The sequence below is a fragment of the Amphiura filiformis genome, chromosome 14, assembly GCF_039555335.1.
Source record: "Amphiura filiformis chromosome 14, Afil_fr2py, whole genome shotgun sequence".
Lineage (NCBI taxonomy): Eukaryota > Metazoa > Echinodermata > Ophiuroidea > Amphilepidida > Amphiuridae > Amphiura > Amphiura filiformis.
The window spans coordinates 59,567,826-59,589,794 of NC_092641.1; the positions used below are offsets into that span (position 1 = coordinate 59,567,826).

Here is a 21,969-nt window from a genome sequence, read left to right on the forward strand (position 1 = left end):
TTGTTGTAAAAACTGTATCATGCATGTTGAGTCTGATTAAACAATGTATTTGTGTTCTGTGAATGTCTGTGGATCATCAAATACATGTAAGTAATATTGATTTCTATGGTTTTGAACTTTTGATTTGGCAAGCGTGTTGAAAATTAAATGGTAGAGACGCGCTGCAACCAGGGCTGCAGCGATGACATTCTAGGGAAACAAAATCACAGAGTGCATCTCAAACCGGCAACCCAGTGATAAACTTTTGACACTTGTTTTATTTTCCGCAGTACTTCAGCAGGTGCATCGGTGAAAGTGAAATCAGTCGCAAAAATGGTAAGTTTCTCGACCTTTATTTCGCACTAAAACTCATATTTCAATTTATTTTGAATATCTCACCAATACTGTGTTATTCTTGTCGTTGATTTCAGGCCAGTAAACTTGTAATCTGTGTTCTACTATTCGCTGTTGTAGGCTGTACACTTGCAAAGGTAAGCTTATCTTCTCTTTCAAAAATAAAGCTCTTTAGGTGACAAGATGTTCGTACATGTAGTCCTGCAGTGCTGTGCACATAAAATACAGACTTGATTCGTATGCTCCTGTTACTTTTCTATTAGGCGTGGCAAAGTCGATTTTGAGTTTCCCGTCGCCCGCCCGCACTTCATTTTCGGGCCCGCACTTGAATTCATTATTGCGATTTTGAAAAATAAAAATAAAACTTATCATTTTTGCCAAAAAAGCGATGAAAAGCCGTGCATTTTTAGTGGAAAAATCAAATTCAAAACATCGATTTCGCTACCGGCAGTAAACTCATTGCGGCGGGTTGATTGGCGTGTGATAGTGATAGCCTAGATCCTGTAGGCCCGGTTCGCAACGCTTTGTAAATATGTTGACGTCGCAGTCCTTTTCCACGTGCGTATCATATACTGGACTGAAAGACTAATGCTGTCATTGGCAGATCAATGATTCTACAGTGCTGTTCGCGAAATCGCACAATGAATAGTGGTGTTTGTGCGAATTAAAAAAAAATATATTGATTCTGTTATTTTTGGATTTCTTTTCATAAATATCAATCATATACTTTAAAATAGTACTTGGTATCGTTTTACATTATTTTACTGTACAAAAATGGCAAGATTTATATATTTCAACTCTGCTCTATTGTGACACTGTTGCACGAACTATGCGGTCGAACAAAAATATTTTTCAATTCAATGTCTGATTTTTTTATTCTACAGTGCTGTTTGTGACTTTGCACAATATCGTTGTTTGTGGTAATTAAAGAAATATATTAATACTGTTAATTTTATATTTGTTTTCCCAATTGATCAATTATTTATTTTTAAATAGTATTCGACATAGTTTTAAATTAAATTTAATATGCAAAAAGAGCAAAAAATTATATATTTCAACTCTGTTGTGTTTATGACATTGCTGCAAGACAGCAACATCAACAAAACACGCATGGGGTTTCCCCTTTAATTTTGTTGGCGCAAGATTCGATAGTGAAGTTGTAAAGCTTACCAATTCATGAATTGCAATTGTTTCGTATTTTGATTTCAATTTGGACACTGCTGATTTTTACGACGTATAATGATAATAAAAAGAAAGGAATTGGTATCAATTTTGACCTTGCAGCCTCTTTGCAAGTTTATATCTTTGGTTAAACATCCTTTGAGTGAGTGAGCGGTAAATAACGTGTTTTACACTCGCATTTTGTCATATAATGAAAGTCACGAAAATAATGAATAATGAATAATGAAAAAGTTACCTCACTTGTTTTCAAAAATTATGTGACGGGAAACTCAAAATCGATTGTTCGGGGCCTTAAGGCAAGTAAAAATAAAAATATGTTTCTCGTCCGGGGACCGGGTTTTTGAAAATTAGGAGGACGAGGGGCTTTTTATTTTCTATTTTTTATTGGAAAACGACACTATATACCTTGGCACCATATTTTGGGTATTCGACATACAGATTAATATCTGAGAAAAAGGAGGAGGCCCTTTTATTTTGTTGTATTGAGAGGTAGGCCCCTCTAGTGATCACAAAACTCTTCTTAAATGATGTATTATGCATTTACAAAGCTGTTAAAATAAGCTTCAACTTCTGAAACATATTTTTCAACAAGTTATAACTGAAAGTTTACAAAATAAAAAGAAATTTGACAAATCTTCAAAAAAGGAGGAGGGCGCTGATAGTGTAAGCCAGCCTCCACTATCATCCACTATGTCCGATACCATCCACTATGTCCGATAGCCTGACAACTGAGGCTGCGGATGAGAAACATGTATTTTTTTTTACTCTGCCTTATACAAATGTAGGCCCCTATCATGGAAGTGGAAAATGGAATTCATTGTCTAAAAATGGTTTATAAATACCGTAATTCCTGTCAAATTCTGGAAAAAAGTCCATTTTTTCAAAATCAGCCCCCAGCCCTAGTCCAAAAAGGTCACAATTTTGAAAAAAGGTGCACTTTTTCAAAATCAGCACCCCAAATAAATCCTGGTTACAGGCCTGAATCTATTGTAAGTTGGGACATGTATTTTAAAACATTACAGCAGCAAAAAATCAGGTTTGAACAAAAAATTACCAATTTCAAAAAATATAATCATGAGTACCGGTACCAGTAGGCCTATTGACTTTGGATAAATTTCACAGCACAGGTTTTGTACAATAATTTTTGAAATAGAAAATGTTGACATGTCGAAGTATGAACTCCTCCATGCATATTGGACTACCAGTTTGGTTGGTTTGCAATGTAGTGGTATTTTGATAATGGTAGAGATACGTGCTGGGAGTAGTGTTAAATCCCATCCCTTCTGTTTTGGTTATCTACACTACCGGTATTTGTGCTTCTGGCTAATCTTATACGTGGCTGTCTCTATGGTCATGGTTGTAGCAGCAGTGGGAAGTTTTTGCATATTTTCTGATACCAAGGCAGTGAAAATTGAAGTGATAGTTATCTTTAATTTGTTGATGAAATCATCACCTAGACCACTTCCCTGCCTAGACCAAGAACATTATTGCAGTTAAGTGCTGATCGAATCTGTAGCTAGTTTAAATATTTTTAACCATCCCAAGATCTATGCTGTATCATCTGTATCAAACAAATCTGTACTGAATATTGAATAACTTTGTGACACACATCACATGTGATGTGATCTTTTTTTATAGGACTTGGAGGGAATCAAGCATTTTTGTCAGGGGGGGGGGGCAACTTTTGGCACAATACATATTTTTGAGGCACATCTTTGAGATTACACCCTAAAATGGTGTAGAAAAATAGTAAGGGGTACATTGTACACCATTAGATTTCAGGGATGGCATGGAATATTTTTGGAAAAAAAAAACTTTGAACAGTCGTCCACTAGTGCAACTTTGTATGAAAGGTATGGTACTACTGGCACTGGCACTTAAATTATGAGAGCGAAGAAATTTCTGCCAGTTCCAAATAACATGCTCCCCTGAATAAGCGCACCAACGAGAAAAAAGGAAAAATTTCCTGCTCGCTGCACTCAAGAGATTTTAATAAACAGAATATTATGGGGTTTCCACACATACAATGTAAAATGAGATGTGAGGAGCACTAATTTTGTATCACATTGAACACTTGGGGGGGGTATTGTGACACATATCGAAAGGGTGGGGCAAGTTATTTTTGGCTGACAATTTGTGAGAATTCCCTGTTAATTAAAAAAATATTCAGGCCACATACACTGTGTAGAAGTATTTTATTGGTACTAAAACCAATTACCACCAGACCAGTTGAATGATGACCTCGAACTTGACAATAGTAATATTATTGCTCTTAATTTTCAAACCATTTCCATCTAGTAGTAGCAGTAGTGCCACATTTATACAGATTGACTTTTTAGAGAAAATCCAGTACCGTACTCATAAAGTATTGAAAATATTTATAGATAGCAAAGCCGACATGTGTCATCCCTGTGTCCCTGAAGTAGAATAAAATATAATAGCATAAATGATAATACCACCTGTCAAAGGGTTTAACAATGAGAATGTGTGGTGTGCTACTCTCTACCAAATGATCCCTTTGCCCTCTATATTCAGTGCATTTTCCCTACTTCAGTGAAATTAAGCTGAAGATCCATTTAAATAGACCTACAATCCTACATTATGATCATTATCAAACTAAACAAAAAAGATGAAAAACAATAAGCCAGAGTCTTAAGGGACCGCTCATTATTTACAGGGGAGGGGGGCCGGGAAAAATGTAGGGGGGGCTATGTGATTTTCACTTTAACAAACAGGGGGGGTTATGTGATTTTATTTTTCCTGATAGGGGGGGTCAGGTGAAATTTAATATTAAATTATTCACTATGATTATAATTCACTATAATATTTACCATATATATATTTGGCTATTTTAGCCACAAAAATGTCAATTTTTGCGCGCTTCGCGCGAATGTATTCATGCACCATATTTTGAGTTTAGCTTCAATATGGCAATATTTTTGCACGCTTCGCACGCATTTGTGTCATAAACTTATTCTCTCACCATAATACTTCAAGAATTTTTTCCAACCACCTCATGTCAAAAAGAAATCTACGCCACTGTTCATCAGCACATTAGCCGTATGGCAGGGTGGCAAGTCAGTCCCTTCCCCTGCTGCTCAGTCGACAGATGTATAATGTATTGTGACAAAACTTATGATTTGCATCTTCCTTTTGGTCTATTTTAGACCCTAAATTGACCCCATTTTTTTAGTATCAAAATGCCAAATTGCTGCGTGCTTCGCGCGCATTCATTTCAGAAAAACCATTCTGTGAGTAGATCTGCGAGACGTGCCCTTGTAAATTCTGGTGTTTTTTTCATCTTGAACACAAATCTCAAAAATGAGAGTTATAATTCCATCCATTCTATAGTGTAAATCATAAATATGAGTGCTTGGAAAAAGCATACAACTTGTATACTGGATCAAAATACAAAATAATTAACAAAAAGTTGTGAAAGCCCTATATGCATCATCCTTTGGGATGATTTTAGGGCACATATTGTCCTCAATTTGTTCATTTTAGCTTCTTTTTTTCGCGTGCTTCAAGCGCATTTGTCCAGGTAATGTTCTTTAAGTAGCAGATCAGTGGGACGATTTGAAAATTTTTTCCCCTGGCTCGGTGACTCCGATACATTTTAGCACTGAAATAGCATATTTTCTTGGGACAGCTTGGAAAAAAACTTGGATTACAATTGTGAGGAGAGGGGTGTCTTCTATATGAAGAGCCAGAGGTTGCAATCATGTTGCCATGCCCAGGGGCCATCAAAAGGTGAATCCGGCCATGGTATACCAGCAAAATGTATTTCTCGATGTGAGGGGGGCGTTTTTTTGGCAGCAATAGGGGGTTATGTAATTTTAAATGCTGCTAATAGGGGGTTGTGTAACTTTATGAACTCAATTTTGAAATCCCCCCGGCCCCCTCCCCTATAAATAATGAACGGTCCCTAAAGGAGGTTTTTTGATCCGATTATCTTTTTTCAGTAGATATCCAAGAAAAAAGCATGTTCCAAAAATTCTGATTTTGCGTCTGCGAGTTATAAATGCATGATTATATGTATAACACTGCTCATAAATAACCATTGTATTGTGAATGTCATTTTGTTCTGGTGTACCAGAACAAAATACAAATAAATTTGGCAGTATTTTTACTAAACAAATTAATCTACATCAGTTGTTTTGTACATAAACGTTATGTTAGCCAGAGGTTTCCAGTGGTATAAAAATCTTTTTAATGAAAAGTGGGGGTTGAGACTGTGGATCATGAAATGCTCCTTAACGGCCTATTCCATGATTTGCTCATCTGAAGGATTGTAAAATTTATCAAATTCAGCTTTTGGCACCTTTGTTTTGTTATTTTAAATGATAATCACCATATATATCAAATGAAAGATCCTATTTTCTCATTAACATTATAATTGAAATTAGGAGTTCCAAATTGATTCATTTCCAAAGATATCATCAAAAACAAAAAACTGTTGAATTAGTCTCAAACATGGTATACCACAGTCAATACTAATTTGGTCAGTTTTTTGATGATTTCTTCTGAAATATACAGATTTGGAAAAAGAGTTGAACTTCAACACTACACTATTTTTCGCTCACCTGGAACGTTTTCACTAGTTTGACTAGCGAAAAATCAGTGTTGTAGTCGAGTCCTCGTCATCCGAGTCCGAGTCCTTGGTGTCCGAGTCCAAATCCGAGTCCGAGTCTCTGCCAATTTCTGATGTCGGAGTCCGAGTCCTAGTCCTCAATGTTCGAGTCCGAGTCCGAGTCCTTATGTATCAAATTCAAGCCCCGGGTTTTTCACCAATTCTTTATCAACGTAGGCCTATACTTATCCAGAATTTTAGTTCAATATTATTTTCTTGTAAATACATAATTTGCTAGTCCCACCTAGCATGCCTAGTATTGTTTTGGGGCTGTGCAATAATTATACGGAGCCCGGGAGGGGAAAATTGCAAAAATGCTTATCCCTCTGCCAAATTGCTTGCCCCCCCCCCCCTTCCGGTCTGCCAAATCTTTGCACCCCTTTGTAATTTACAAACCTTAATGGTTTAGATATATGTTTGGAAATTTGCTTATGTACCGGTAAGCGTTTCTGTACTGTTTTCTATAAACCTTTTGGAGCATTTTATTTGAATGGTGCCCCATATGTGTCAAAAATTGCTTGTTCCCCCTCTTGGTTTGCTAAAAATTGCTTCCAACCTCCCTTTCGATCGGCCAAAAAATTCCCCCCCCCCCACAATTTTACCTTCCCCCAATGCTCATAATATTTGCTCAGCCCCTTAGGTAGCATACCTTGAAACAGAGTATAATCACAGACTCAAAGTAACTTATTAGGCTTATACACATGTCACTTGTATGACCCACCCTAGGACCCCCGGGGGATGTGCGTCATGGTTGGGTCATTTACCAACCAATTAGTGACGCAGGGTACGGTCATTTACTCAATATGTGCGTCACAACATACCCCGAGGGGTGCGTTAGTGTCAGTCACATTTCTTTCTCTTTATTTTTTCCTCTTTCTCTCTTCCTCCAGTCCCCTCTCATTCTTCATATCCCCTCCTCCAACCTCATCCCCTCCCAAGACCTCTCACAGAAGAGCTGCCCGCCTTCAGTACGCCACTGATTATGACATTCTCCTTCTTAAAATAAAATAAAATAAAATCTCAATTTGTAAAACAACTTTCATATAGGCCTATATACCGGTATACTTATTATATGTTACATGCATACGTAGCTCCCGGGACGTAGCTATTTAATACCATTATTGTACTATAGACATGGCAGCCTTCCTGTGTAATCATTCAGCAGGCGCATTCAATTTATTTAAATGAAGCACCTAATGTCAGTGGGGTGACAACGAACTATGCATTAGCGGCTAATGTGTGCCTTTTGTGCTTACGGCTACTCAATCACACCCTTGGGTTTATGTATAACAATAGGTACTTTTACGTTCCATTAAGCGCTTTCACGCGACTTGCATTTGATCACTTATTGACAGTAGCCTGCTAGGTAAAGCGTTAATACACTGTCGGGTCAGCTTACCGATTTAATGGCGGAAGCCCTTTGTCCCAAACAAAAGGTACCTTTCGATGAATAGCTTGTCAGATTTCAAATCGGCACAAGGTTTCAATGCGTTACGTAATCTATTTCTTCTCCTTTCTATATCTAACCTCCTTGATTATCACTGTCTGAATGCGATTTAAAAACTTGATTTTTCCTACTTTTGTGGGTTCGCTGATGACATACATAATGCAATATAGGCCTCATACAGTCATACATGCATGTAGATCATCTGTGAAATGCAGAGCCGTAGGGCCGTGCGGAAGATGCGACACACTTTTCACAAAATTGCCCCCCAGAATAAAGTCCACTTTTACAAAATCAGCACCAGGGTAGCATTAAGGCCGAAAAGAAGTCGGGGTTGATTTCCGTGTTTTTCACTCCCGAGCTTGTAGAAAATCTAAATACATGGGGTGAAAATTAAATCTCGATCGGGGGTTAACGCTACCCCTGATCAGCACCCCACAAAAAATCCTGGCTATGGGCCTGGTGACATGATACAAACTGATCAGGTTGCAGGCCTACTTATGTGATTACTAGTATGTTGAACTTGAAGCATAAGCCTGCCTTGAAGGCCGGCAGTTAGTGGTCTTCATTGTATTCAAAATGTCACCATAGTCATCTGGTAGACAGAAAGGAAACAATCACAGCATATTATATGACACTTAGTTTGGCGATGGGGGGGGGGCACTCAACATTCATTTTGTTAGGGGTGTGCAGCGGCACGGAGAGCCAACATTTAGGAACTGGGGCAAAATAGGTCCCGCTGACATTTCAGGCTTTTCAGGAAGTCATTAGGTGACTGGCAATGACAGTTTTCTCATGATTTAAAAAAATTTAAAAATGCTTTTATAATTTTGTCATTATTTCAGGCATGAGAATTTTCAGGCTTTGCCTGGTTTTGAAAGGTTTATTAATTCTGAATGTAGGCTCAGTATTTAGGTCTATAGGGTGTCCCAGAATATTAATACCCAATACCTCATCATAGGCGTAGGAACTGGAGGGGGGGGGGGTAGAATACCTTTTAGCCCCAATAATCCTAGATAAAATAGAGGGGAAATGGGTGTTTGTGACATATATTTTGCACAATTTTCTGACTCCGAGGGGGGGATACCACCCACCAAAAAAATGTCAGCCCCCCTCCAATGTTGAAAATCTTCCTTAGCCAATGCTCATCCTTTTCCTTTTAAATAACCTATTATTTGGCCCAATTTTAGGCCTATAACTTAGATATTTTAGTTTAGAAGCCCCTATTTTGCCCAACTGAAAATCAGTTCTCAGTTTCCCCCAAAATCAATTGTCAGTTACCAAAGATCTGCACTCCATGCTAAACAGTTTCCCCATCGGGACAGGTTCATATACCCTTACCAAAAAAAGAAAGATGAGTAGTACCCACAGCTTTAAACCCGGGTTTAAAACTGAACTCTGGGATATTCCAAAACATTAATATGTTGTGGTCTCATTTTTCTTAGGTCTCTGTTTAAACCCACTTGTTCATCCACTTGAACTTGTAGATACCAAGCAAATTTTCATGATGTTGTGTAGTTGCATGGTTTTGTCAAAATCATGTAGTTATGTGACCCCACTGTGATAATTGCCATCTCAGATCTGATCAAGTGGAATGAGTAAACTTGCCAAGTTGGCCATGGTTTTCCCAGATGACAGGGCTGATTATTTGCCCTATGTTGGACTCATATTTCACCTCTTGCTATGAATACATAAGATAAACATATGGTTTGCCTGTAAGGGATCCCCTCAGAAGTGATAAACAAAGTTTGTAGTCCAACTGGCAGAACTTGTTTTTTCCTTAATATGTATGGCAAGCCAAGTGGCCAATAGTTTAAGTTACCGTACTTAGTTTTCTTATAATAAATGGAGTTTTTCTCACACAAACTTAGTTTTTCAATATGTATGTAGTTTTTAAACTATTGAACACTAGATCTGATATAATCTGAGAAAAACTAATATCTGTTAGTTTTTCTCAGATAAACTCGGTCGTCTTGGTTTATCACGACAAGTATTCAGTATTTAGATTAAAGTTTTTCAGTTTGAAAAAAAAAGTTTTGTCAGGCCTATATATCATGTGAAAAAAAACCCAAAGATCCTGGGATAAACAAAGTTGATCGAATTACGGAACACTTGGCTTGCCATATTTATAGGCCTATGATAGTTTTCTGATTTTAATACTATCTGAAAGTCACCTAGGGCAGTTCGGCAAATCCGTCAAATCGGGATGTATACCCCGATCGGGATGTACATCCCAATCGGGATGTATATGGCGCATTTGGAAATGAAACACGTGGGCAGTTCGTATTTAACTAACGCGCATTACCAGGGTAGGGTGTGACAAACACGCTGGCGGAAATTTGTTCATGGTTTCGGAAAATTTTAACCATGTTTAATCGATTCCTTACAAAATTTTACCCATAGGTTAACCGTGGGAAAAAAGGGGTTTACCGTTGCAAAAAAAAGTTATAGAGCCTCAAAGTTGGATTTTACGTTAAAAAACTCATTTTTATAAGAATTCAGGGTCCCAGAGAGCTTCCCTAGTTAGGTTGTCGCAGAAAAGGCGGACCCAAACGAATGTGGCGACATTATAAAATGTGTTTCCAACAATCATTCAGTGTTAAGATGAAAGTCACAACTTTTATCTATCATTTGCAAAAAAACAGAGCTTATTTGATAAAACAGTTTTGAAGATATGATCTCGGATGTAAAAATGGTTGACACATGCAACTTTAGGCCTAAATATTGATCAGTCAAGTCGCACCGCACAGATCGCACACGCACAATCTAGGCCTACTTCATTCAAATTTTTTGTTTGTTTGTTTATTGTTGGTTTTTCATTGTTCGTTTGTTTTGTTTTGTTGCTGTTGTTGTTGTTTTTGTTTGGGGGGATTTTGTTAAGCAAGGGAGGATTTTGGTATAGGGGTGCAGCTGTGCAAGGCAAGCAACTTTTAAGTTTGTTGAATAGATTCATCATGCAGGTTTGTTCAGTAATGTAGGCTTAGACCTACACATTTTTGGATTGCGTTTTGACAAAACGAAGTAAATTTTTACTCGCTATACAATATTTTTTGTAGGACGACACATTATAATTATGTAGTCAGTAAAAATTCATGTGGTTTTGAACAAAAATTCAAAATGTTTATCAACATTTAAGTTGAAAATGGAAAGAGTGCAAGTCAAAGGGGGTATACATGTATATTATGGATACACTTTAAAACGCTTTATACCTATTATAGGCCTAAGCTATAAAAAGAAATTAGAAACTGAAAATTACAGAAAATGTCAATGTATGCAAAGGTCTTTTTTTTTTTTTTTTTTTTTTTTTTTTGCAGGCCGAGGAGGCAATCAATTTTTAGCAGGCAGAGGGATTTTTTTTGGCATTGAATAGAGCGAACACCAGATGTAGGAATGTATCAAACTCACAGAAAAGTATTGCATAGCCCCTTCCGTTAAAATTGCGAGGACATTAGGCCTAATTTAGCCCACCCAGTAAATTATTTTGCCCACCGTACCCAGTAGCTCTTAGTAGGCCTAGGCCTAAATTAAGGGATCTCACCAGTAATCAAGTTCCAATATTCTTTTATGCGTTAAAATGTTAAAAGGCACAGAGGAATTCGGCTCCATTTTTTCATTGTTAAAATATCATGCATTCAAAGCACCATTTTACGGAGCCCCTAGGGGGACATTATAAAAAATATTTTACAGTACAAAAAAATATTTTTCATTTTAACAATTCGTTCAAACGAATTAATGCGAATTGTTAAAATGAAAAATATTTTTTTGTACTGTAAAATATTTTTTATAATGTCCCCCTAGGGGCTCCGTACCATTTTCCTTCAAGTTTATGATATATTCTCTGCAATTTTTTGGTAGTTGAGCTGCTCGGATTTTCCGCTGAAATTCGAACACAACATACACCCAGAGAAGATCTTCTCTGATACACCATACCAATCTCTACAGCACAGGGCATGTGTTGAGACGTCATTTGGTGAATTTTCATAATTGTAATATTTTAAATATCTTTTTGATGCTTATAGGCTCAGGAACGGGGGGGGCCTGAAAGATATTTCCTAGGTGAAGTTAAAAATAGTGATAAAATAGAGGCAAAATGGGTGTTTGTGACCTATTTTGCACAATTTTCTGACTGTGGGGGGACCCCCCCGGCACCCCAGTGTGGCTCACCAAAATGGTATAGGAAGCCAAATTTTAATGTCAATCTTGAGCCAAAATGTTTGAATCTTCAATGCAATGAGGTGTGTTTTTAATATAGATTTGAAACACGTATACGATTTGAAATAAATGCATGATTTTCTTGGTTAGGCCTACACTAAGGGGCTGTGTAATAATTATTATGAGCCCTGGGGGAGGGGGGCAAGCCAATTTTTGGCGAGCTGAAAGGGGGGCAACTTTGTTCCATAACCATTAAGATAGGACATTTTTGTTTTTGCCATAGCCCCGAATGAAATGTATTTAAAGGCCCATTCAGTGATTTGCTCATCCGGACGATCGTAAAAAATCATCAAAATTCAGATTTTGGTACCTTTGTCATTGTCATAGATGTGCCACAGCATGCGAGTGGTTCAGCCGAAAGCCGTGTAATAATAAGACATTTTACACGAATCTGTAATTTAAATACTGACAGTATCTAAATTAGCTACCGGTACATGTATTTGAATGGGGCTCAACTTCGTCAGTACTGCTGTTTTCTTCGTTTTTTTTTTGCTAAATTTGTTATTTCAAAAGTACCAAATGACAATTTGAATGACTTATCCTTCACATTTAAGCAATTTATAAACAATTTTAATTTTTTGCACTTGCGCTGGGGTCACTGAATGGGTCTTTAATTATGTTTGTACTCACTCAGGTAGCATTTTGTGTGAATTTTACATCCGAATTAAGTGCTATTCTTTTTTATGCGCATTTTAGTGTCTAAAATGGCCCAAAATGAGAGTTTTTCAATATTGCCGTCCATTTCTAATCGTCACCCCATAGACTTTACATGTAAAATAAAAAGGCTCATAAAAATTTAATAGCACTTAATAGTTCGGATGTAAAATTCACACAAAATGCTTTTTGAGTGATTACAAAGATAATTAAATACTTTTCATTCGGTGGCTATGTGGAAATTAAAAAGAATAGATATTCCTTGTACAATGACATTTCACAATAAAATATCCATTGGAAACAAAGGTGGGGGCAAGCAATTTTTGGCAAGCCGAGAGGAGCGGGTGGGCAAGCGACTTGGCAAACATTCATGGGCCCCTTTTGAATAAAACGCTCAAAAAGGCTTAGGAAAACAGTACGGAAACACTTAAATATGGACATTTTCCTTCTTGCTGCGCTCGCAACATATCTAGACCATTTACACAAATAAGATTTGCAAATTGAGATCCCCATGTATACTTTTAGCCTATATTTGACAATTTTCGTCAAATTTTACTTTATTTCATTGACTAAGTTATCATCATGGTTTATTTGAAATGCATTAGATATTTTAGACTAGACAAAAATGCAGATAACATTTTTAGGCTGGCCATTTTTTGGCCTAGCCTAACCATGATGTGTGTTACGTAGGCTATACGTTTTAAAATTGGTAAGATCTTTAAATGTTGAGCAATATCGAGGATAGGCCTATGCCCATGTTATATATCTAGTGCAATTTCATGCATCCGCTTCACAATTCTTGGTTTTTATTTTTATTTTTTACGTTTTATTATTATTTAGCAGTTTTATGGTTATGGCTACATGTAGGTAGCATATTGAATGAAAATCAGTATATAGATGAGTCATGGTTCTACAATGTATTTTTTTTGCCAAAAACTTTTTTCCTGTTCTACTTAGAACCCTTGAAGGGTTCCATGCCTGCAGGTTCTACAATAAAGCATTTCCTTGTCTAAAGATGGAACATTAAGAACCCTTCAAAGATTCTATATCAAAAAGAGAAATCTTCTTTAGCCAAGCAAATGGTTTTATCCAAAAAAACCATATGGCCTACTGCTTTTCACTTTTCTTAACTTTGCGATGTGAGTCCTTGAATTAATTTGAACTTTAGATTGAAAGTCGCTCTATATAGGCCTAGGCCTATTTAAATCTTTAAGGTTCTTTATGCATAGACTCTAGAAAGTAGAGTCTTTATGCTTTATGTAACTTTTTAAGGTTCTATATATAGTATCATTGCTCAGGGCGCTGAAAACGGGGGAAGGTTCTACGTTGCACTTTTTTTTTTCCAAAGAGAGAACATTGTTTGGCTGATCTATCTTCTGTTTGAGTCCCTGTTAAATCTGATATTGCATACAAATATATTAATTATAATCTTTAAAATAAAAATAAATTGCTTTCCATCTCGTTTGAGAACATGTGCTGCAAGAAAGGCTATAAATAATTAGAAATGTCCTGGAATAAATCACTGCAAATGAGTTACGCGGGCCCTGGGCGCCCGGTTGTAAGCATGGCGTTTTATACATCCCATTCGGGATGTACTTCCCGCTTATACATCCCGCTCGGGATGTACATCCCGCTTTGGTATATATGCTCGTTTTGACGGATTTGCCGAACTGTAGGGCATTTCGTGATCCACAGCCTCATCCCCCCACTTTTCCCAAAAAAAAGTTGAGATTTTTACACCACTGGATACCTCTGGCTACATAATGTTTATGTACCAAATATTTCTTGCAGATTAATTCGTTTAGCAAAAATATCGCTAAATTTGAATTTCGTTCTGGTGCACCAGAACGAAATTACAACACATTGTCTATGGAGCAGTGTAATACACATAATCATGCATAACTCGCAAACGCAAAATCGGAATCAACTGAAATTTTGGAAATAAGCTTTTTTCGTGGATATCTACTGAAAATGTCATAAAAAGAGGATGCTAGGATCACGAAATCCTCCTTTAATTTTGCAACCTTTTATTTCCAAGCAAAATGTCATGGAAACAAAATAATACAACAATGATGTGTTGGTGAGTATCTTGGGTTGCATTGTGCAGTATTCAGTGTGGATGTGGGAGGGGGAGGTGAGGGGGGGTGTGTGTGTGTGTGTGGGGGGGTCATTAACTGTTTTCTGGGTTTGTGTTGGTAATGAATTCTTTTATTGTCTATCTACATGTATTATTTTGTACAATTCTACCTTTTGTTTGTTTCCCTTAAACATGCCAAACCTGATTTCTTGTAAAATAATTATGTCTTGCTTGATTTTCTTCTTTTTTTTCAGCCAAATAAAAAGTCAGGAAAAGCAAGTCATATGAAAATAAAGAAAGGATATAAAACCAAACCCATTCCAGAAGGTAAGCTTTCTGTGATTTTTTAATGTCATTAAGCCTCTTCCAGAAAAAAACCCCATCCTGACGGACTTGGAAATCCCATGTCTTGTAGAACACTGAGGTTTTTCTTCATTGTCACCTTAGAGTGAAGTAACTTTAAGAAAAGTATTGAAACAAAACTGCTGACATTGTTGTTTTCTCTCTTTCTTTCAGTCCTGCCTGTAGTAAGACCATGTGATGGAGTCTTTTGTGGCGCAGGAAGAGAATGTATAGTGACTGAAGAACAAGAGCCTTCATGTCAATGTTTGCAGGTAACATGGGTGGATGGATACCCTGGGGGGCCACTCAAGTTTCATACTTTACACATGCATGACCTGAAAAACATGAAAAAAGGGTTGTTTTGAGGGAATGAATTACCACAAATTGCATGACTCATAATGTTTAGGTGTAAAAATGCCTGTTATCTAGAAAAGGGGTTGTTTTTGAACTTCTACATGTAGTTAGTGCGTTTAGGGGTCATGATTTTACTGTAACTAAGTGTGTTTTGTAAAGTTATTTATCCCTACCCCTCCTCCGTTGGTAAATAACAATTCTGTCCTGGTACGCCCCTGTTGATGGTACATGTATCTCACGCCGAGAAATTCCAATAAGTTGGCAGCCCTGCATAATTATGAGAGAATGACACCAATTCATAACGTTGAAATAATATTAAATAGACCCGGAAACGTAAATAACATAATGAGTAATGTTTTTGTTTTATTTCAGTCATGTGATGACTCTATTGAGCATTTAATATGTGGTTCAGATGGTGTGTCATATCCTAATAAATGTGAGCTACACAGATCAGCTTGTATAAAAGAAACTAAAATAACTCAAGTAAAAGCTGGTCCTTGTGAAGGTGAGTACCAAAGAATTCTGCAATAATAATAATAATAATAATAATAATAATAATAATAATAATAATAATAATAATAATATACTAAATAATAAGCTACTTGTTAGCTCAAATGAAGCCTGTCACAAATTGAATACTCACTGCGCCATGTCTTGTGTGAGAGGTTGATTTGTGGAAGAGGTGATGCACTTTTTGTCATATTTTTTCAGTTACGCTACATACACAGTCTTGATCCAAGTCTAGCATCAGCAGGCTAAAAATTCTCTTGATGTATAATGACTGAGGGGAAGACTATTTCCCAAAGATGACAACAAGAAATGCCACTAACTCCAAGCAAGTTTGTCAAACCTGTGATTTATGCAAGTGAGAATTATGCAACTTTGAACTGCGGTCTTGCAGACTCATACTTTTGGACAACTTTAGAACTTGAGTGGAAGATATTAATTTGAGCCCCCTTGCAGTGAATTTTGCTACACTAATAACAAATAATGATATTTTTAGTAGATTTCTGGATAACATTCACAACAAATAACATAATTTAAATCAGTTTTGTCTCAAAATGGATATCTAAAATTGATTTCTAACTACATGTAGTTATATTTTGAGAGAATTTTTGTCGGTTTGTGCAACATTTCAAAGTGCCAAATTTGGCAACCCTGAAAAAAGTGATTTGCAGATCGTGACCTTCATATGTGACCGGACACGACGAATCAGCCTTAAAGTCGGCCCATTCAATTTTGTTTTATTCTGTGTTTAGAAAATATATATCATAAGCTTTAAAATGGCATATATCATTTGACTTCAAACGATATCCAGAAGCGGGGTTATGGTATGTTGAACTCTGCTCTTTCAACGAAATGGTACTTTTTTCGGTTGTATACATGTGTCTCTTTTTCCACATTACTGGTAATAAATATCAAACAGTCATAATTGGCAGTCATTTCAAATCATCCCCAATGTCCTCTCATTGTTAATTGTTGGTTATACATATTTAGACATTACAAAATACAATGCTTTGTAACCCACCACTTGAACAGGATTTATCAAAATCAAACAAAGACTGGAGTTATTTAAGGATTCTATAGAAATAATATTATCCTCTTCAGCAATAGGATTATTGATTGGTTTAAACCAGGCCTTCTCAACTGGCGGCGCGCGCGACACTTGTGGCGCTTGGAGTCAGTTGAAGTGGCACACGAAGTGGCGCACAGTAATTTTAATATTTTTTTCACATAAATCTTAAACAAAAAAGGGGTGAAAATACTCAATCTGGGCCTTTTTAAAGACCAACCCCCGGAAGCTCCTGGATTTTAAGGTGTTTTAAAAAACACCTTAAAATCCAGGAGCTTCAGGGGGCGCTGCCCCCTGGACCCCCATAAAGCTTCACCACTGCACCGTTCCCGCTATCCGCCCACTCTAACTCACAAATTCCTCAGGCGCCTTTAACATTTTGGCACCTGGTTTAAACAGTGTTCAAATGAGGTACTTGTCACACCAAATTGAGGTACTTATATGAATACGACCTTCACACACATATTGCACTGTAACTCGGAATACAATTTGCTGACTTTACGGCTCATTCGTAGTGTACGGCCACGTATAATTACAACTTTACTTTATCTTTTCTATAAATAGCTGCACCAACAGTATCCCATGCTCGTCCAGCTAGGCCACAAATGTGCTTTCAAGAAGACAGAGATGTTCTCCACAAGCAGCTTGTACAATGGTTAGAAAGCAAGGAGCAGGCTGATGGCTGGTTCATGAGAGGCAAGACATACCTGGATGTTGTAGACGAGTACTTCACAGTAAGTATTTGTAAACTCAATTTCAGTATGTACAAAACAAGACCAGGGGTCCATTTAACTAAAGTAAGTCTCAAAATCATTTGTAACTTATGACGAGTCATAAGTTCCATTTCACTAAACATACTTATGAATGGTACCCTTCGTAAGTAATAGGGATTTACTACAGGGACCCTTCGTAAAGTTACGTCTAGTATTAGGTATTCGTAACTTTACGAATGGTTACTTGAGTTACAAAGGGTTAAAAGTTTAGTGATAGGGAACCTGGTCTAACTATAGAGGTTAGACTTAAGGAGGGATCCCTTACTTTCTTACCTTCCTTTACTCCCAGCCAGTGTTTGAAATATGCCTCAAAAAGTTACAGGCCAGCCGGGCTTGATCTTAAAAAGTTACCGGCCAGCCGGGCCGGCAACTAGATGCCAGTCAGAAAAGTTACCGGCCAGGCCAAAAAGTTACAGGCCAATGGCCGGCTGACTGGCCCTATTTCGAACGCTGCTCCCATCAATGTCAACAAGTTCAACTGCAACAATCTAATATGTATTTGCCCTTAACAGGATCTACAATAATATAGAACAGGGTATGTAAATACCAAAAAGTTCCATCGTTATAGGACTAATCTCCATAGTAGGCCTAGGTCTAAACTTGCACAAAATAAGTTCAGGCAGGTCTAACCTCTCCCCAAGCCTTGAAATTAGCTGGTGCCAGGAGAAAATTTGCTCTCATTGCTTCTGCTCATGGTAAAATACACATGAATCAGGAGCAATTTTCTGAAACAAATTGTTCCTGGTTCCAGTTTTGAATTTGATGCAGTAGTGCTGGTATGCTGTATTGTATATGCAGTAAAAGGATTTACTATTTGAAAATTGCTCATTTCTTCAGAAAATGCTCCTGGTTAACATCCAAGTGAACCAGGAGCAATGTTCAAAAACAAATTGCTCCTGGTTATAGTCCACTTATTTCAAGTCTTTCCTCTCCCACCTTGGCTACCTATTGTGAAAAGGCCCTAAAATTCTCCTGCCATCTGTCCATTTCTCATACATTGTCCAATTCCAAGAAAACTCTGAATTTAATAATTTTGTTATTTTTGTTGTAATTTTCAGATGTTTGATGAGAGTGGTGATGAAGTGATTGACAATACAGAATTCATGAGATTTGTTGAACACAATGAGACAGTACGTAACTCAACCGCACAAGATGAGAACACAGAGGTAGACAACCAACTTATGAGGCAAGTCGTACTGGTTAAAACCCCGGGGGGTTCACTCGCATGCTAAAGTGGTACCCATGCAGGGCCGTCGCTAGACAATTTTCTCAGGTGGGGGCGTTGAGAAGTAATTTTTTGCTGGTATGGCCTGATTCACCTTTTGCTGGCACCTGGGCATGGCAACATGATTGCCACCCCTGGCTCATCGGATAGCAGACACCCCTCCCCACAACTGTAACCGAAGTTTTTTTCCGAGCTGTCCCCAGCATTCCTTTACCAGGAGAAGCGAACAAATATTTTAAAAAGTGCGCACATAGCATGTGAAAATTCGTCCCACTGATCTGCTACTAAAATAACATTACCGGGACCGTGCGCAAACAAAAAATGTCATTTCCATCCTAAAATGAACAAAATTGAGGACCATTGTTTCCTAAAATCGTGCCAAAGGAAGATGCATATGCCGTTTACAATGTTTGGTTAATTTATTCCCGGTATTTTGATCCAGCTAACAAGTTTTATGCTTTTTCCATGCATCAGATGAGCTACCCCTAGCACTCATATTTATGATTTAGGCCTACATAGAGAAAGGATGGAATTATAATAATATTATAATTCAAGCTCGAGATGAAAGAAGGGATATACAAAGGGACGTCTCACAGATCTACTTACATAGTGGCTTTATCAAGATAAATGCGCCTGCCTATTTGGCATTTTAATACTAAATGGATCAAAATGGTCAAAATAGACCAAAAGGAAAATGTAAATTGTAAAATTTGTCAGAATATTTCTGTCGACTGAGCAGGGGAGGGACTGACTTGCCACCCTGCCCCATGCAGTGTTGGATTTACCTTTTGGGGGTTTTGGGCCAGGCTGAAATTCGACGGCCCCCAGTTTCACCGTGAGGAAGGCATAAGTACACTCAAGTAGCCAAATTTTGATTTACAAATATGGGGCATACTATAACTATAATAAGTTTGTAGAAATTGGCCTATAGTTGGACCAGCTTAGCGTAGACCGGGGATGGGGGTAGTGCGAGCCGTAACCCTCTCCTATTATGGGTCGTTGTCAAGTTCCTGCGGGAAGATTATTTAAAACAAACAAATAAATCATTTGCTACCTATACTAGTAATAGTATAGCTAACAAATTTGAATCATGTCTGACATATTCGACATTGAACCAGATCAAATAAAACTGTTGAAAGTTTCAATTTTGTTGACAATATGTATTGTATCTATGTATTTCCAGGAGTATGTGTGTAGATGCATTGTTGACAGAGGCTGATGCAGATTTTGACTGGAGACTGAACAAGGAAGAATTTGAAACATGTCTCAGACCAGACTTTCAGCCAGGAACTAAAAGTAAGTTTCACTTTCAGGTAGTGGTTTATTTATATGTTTGAGATTGGTGTCTGTATCAACAATTTCAGTAGGGGTGTAAGTTTATAACAGTTATTTGTCTTATCCATTTAAACGGACCATAATCCGTTTGGTTAACCGTTTAAACGAATGTAAAAAAACACACGAAAACAATGGATGACAACAAATGCTGGACCCTTATATAAAACAATTTGAAATTATTTTCAAAAAGTGCACACAGAATTTGAAAAGTGCACACCATATTTTCACCGGACTGTCCTTATTTGATAGATTTGTTAGTGATTGGAGACGTTCAATATGGATTTAATTTGCCATAGGATATGAACGTCACCATTCATTACAACTTTTTTTACATTTGAACTGTTAGTGATTTGTCTAAACGGATAGTGCATTTGCGATTGAAACATGGACACCTCTAGCTATAAGCATTGCATTTTCCAGGTCTTTGACAACTTTCCATACCATAAAATCCATCGCCTTAAAGATTCAGTGATCCCAGTGCACGTGTAAAAAAATAGAAATTGTTTATAAATTGCTTATAAGTGAAGGATAAGTCATTCAAATTGTCATTTGGTAATTTTGATATGAAATATTTGCCAAATAATGATGAAAACAGCAGTATCAACGAAGTTGAAGCCCAATTCAAATACATGTAGCTAATTTATATACTGTCAGTATATAAATTACAGATTCATATGTAAATGCTTTATTTTGTCTTAAATACACAGCTTTCGGCTGGACCACTAGCAGGCTATGTTAGCACATTTATGACAATGACAAAGGTTCCAAAAACTGAATTTTGATGAATTTTATGATCGCCGGATGAGCAAATCAATGAATGTGCCTTTAAGGTACAACTTTTAAATATTTGAAGACTTTCCCTGGAATTAATGAATGTACCTTTAATACTACATTGAAACAATTTTGGGCAGTGCAGATGATGGGGATGATTCATTTATTGGAAGCCAAAGGATGAAAAGATGCATTCCCTCTATTGATTATAACCCTACACTGTCTTGAAAGACTTAACTTTGGACGAAATCAAGATAGAATTATTTATTTTGTAACAGTGCTCAATGACAGCCAAATTTCTCATTTGAAATTTTTTATATAGTTGAAACTTTGCTTCTTTACTACCACTTGCTTAAAAGTGGAAAAAACAGGGGAGATCGTAGCAAACGGTTCCAAGGACAGTGTTATATTCTGATGACTTTTGCTGTGGTTTGCTGTTGCTTCAAAGTCTGTAATTTTCACCGCAATTTTCAGTTCAGCGTTGAGGGCTTTGTCAATTTGGGCACAGAGAAAACACTGTGCAGCATAAATGCTGCTGCCTTTCGTATCGTAACAAAAATCCAGACCTCAGACTCGCCACACACTGATTTTAATTTTGTCATTTTGTTTTCCTTTACTCGCAGTGTGTTCACTTGAAGGCAGAGAGTATGCTGATGGTGAGGAGATGCAGAATAAGTGCAATGAGTGGTAAGTCAGGAGGGAGAGAGAGAGAGAGAGAGAGACGGGGGGAAGGGGAAATTTAATCAGAGAGTTGACTGTGCCCCTGTATGGGTGTTTAGTTATAACCATGATAACAAAAATAGGCCTACTGCGAAATAGTTAGTGATAGACTTATGCTTGTAGATAAATTGTTTACTTCAATAATGAATATTTTAGAGATTATTTTGGATTGCTTGATCAATTTTGTCTAACGATGACAATGTCTTTTGTTTCAGTGTGTGTGCTTGCGGTAACTGGGTGTGTACAGCTAATGCTTGTGATGGTGACATGGTTGCTGGCACAGATGCACAGGAAGAATATGATCCAGGTTAGTAGATTGTATGAGTTGGTATTCCATGTCCCAT

At 37.3% G+C, this 21,969-nt stretch overlaps 1 protein-coding gene across 1 annotated transcript; it reads left to right on the forward strand.

The window, feature by feature from the left end:
- The first annotated feature begins 300 nt into the window (after positions 1-300).
- On the forward strand, positions 301-21,962 carry LOC140170378 (follistatin-related protein 1-like). Its single transcript, XM_072193752.1, has 10 exons — positions 301-315; positions 411-470; positions 14,787-14,859; positions 15,049-15,146; positions 15,601-15,733; positions 17,366-17,535; positions 18,633-18,760; positions 19,983-20,095; positions 21,529-21,592; positions 21,841-21,962. Exons 1-10 carry the CDS (start codon positions 313-315, stop codon positions 21,935-21,937), a joined length of 939 nt encoding a protein of 312 aa, XP_072049853.1. The 5' UTR covers positions 301-312; the 3' UTR covers positions 21,938-21,962.
- Positions 21,963-21,969: the final 7 nt, after the last annotated feature.

Excerpts from the sequence above, each read along its gene's own strand:
- LOC140170378 (XM_072193752.1), top strand. Across the intron at positions 471-14,786 it reads TAGGCTGTACACTTGCAAAG|CCAAATAAAAAGTCAGGAAA; the intron begins GTAAGCTTATCT and ends CTTTTTTTTCAG. Across the intron at positions 15,147-15,600 it reads CTTCATGTCAATGTTTGCAG|TCATGTGATGACTCTATTGA; the intron begins GTAACATGGGTG and ends GTTTTATTTCAG.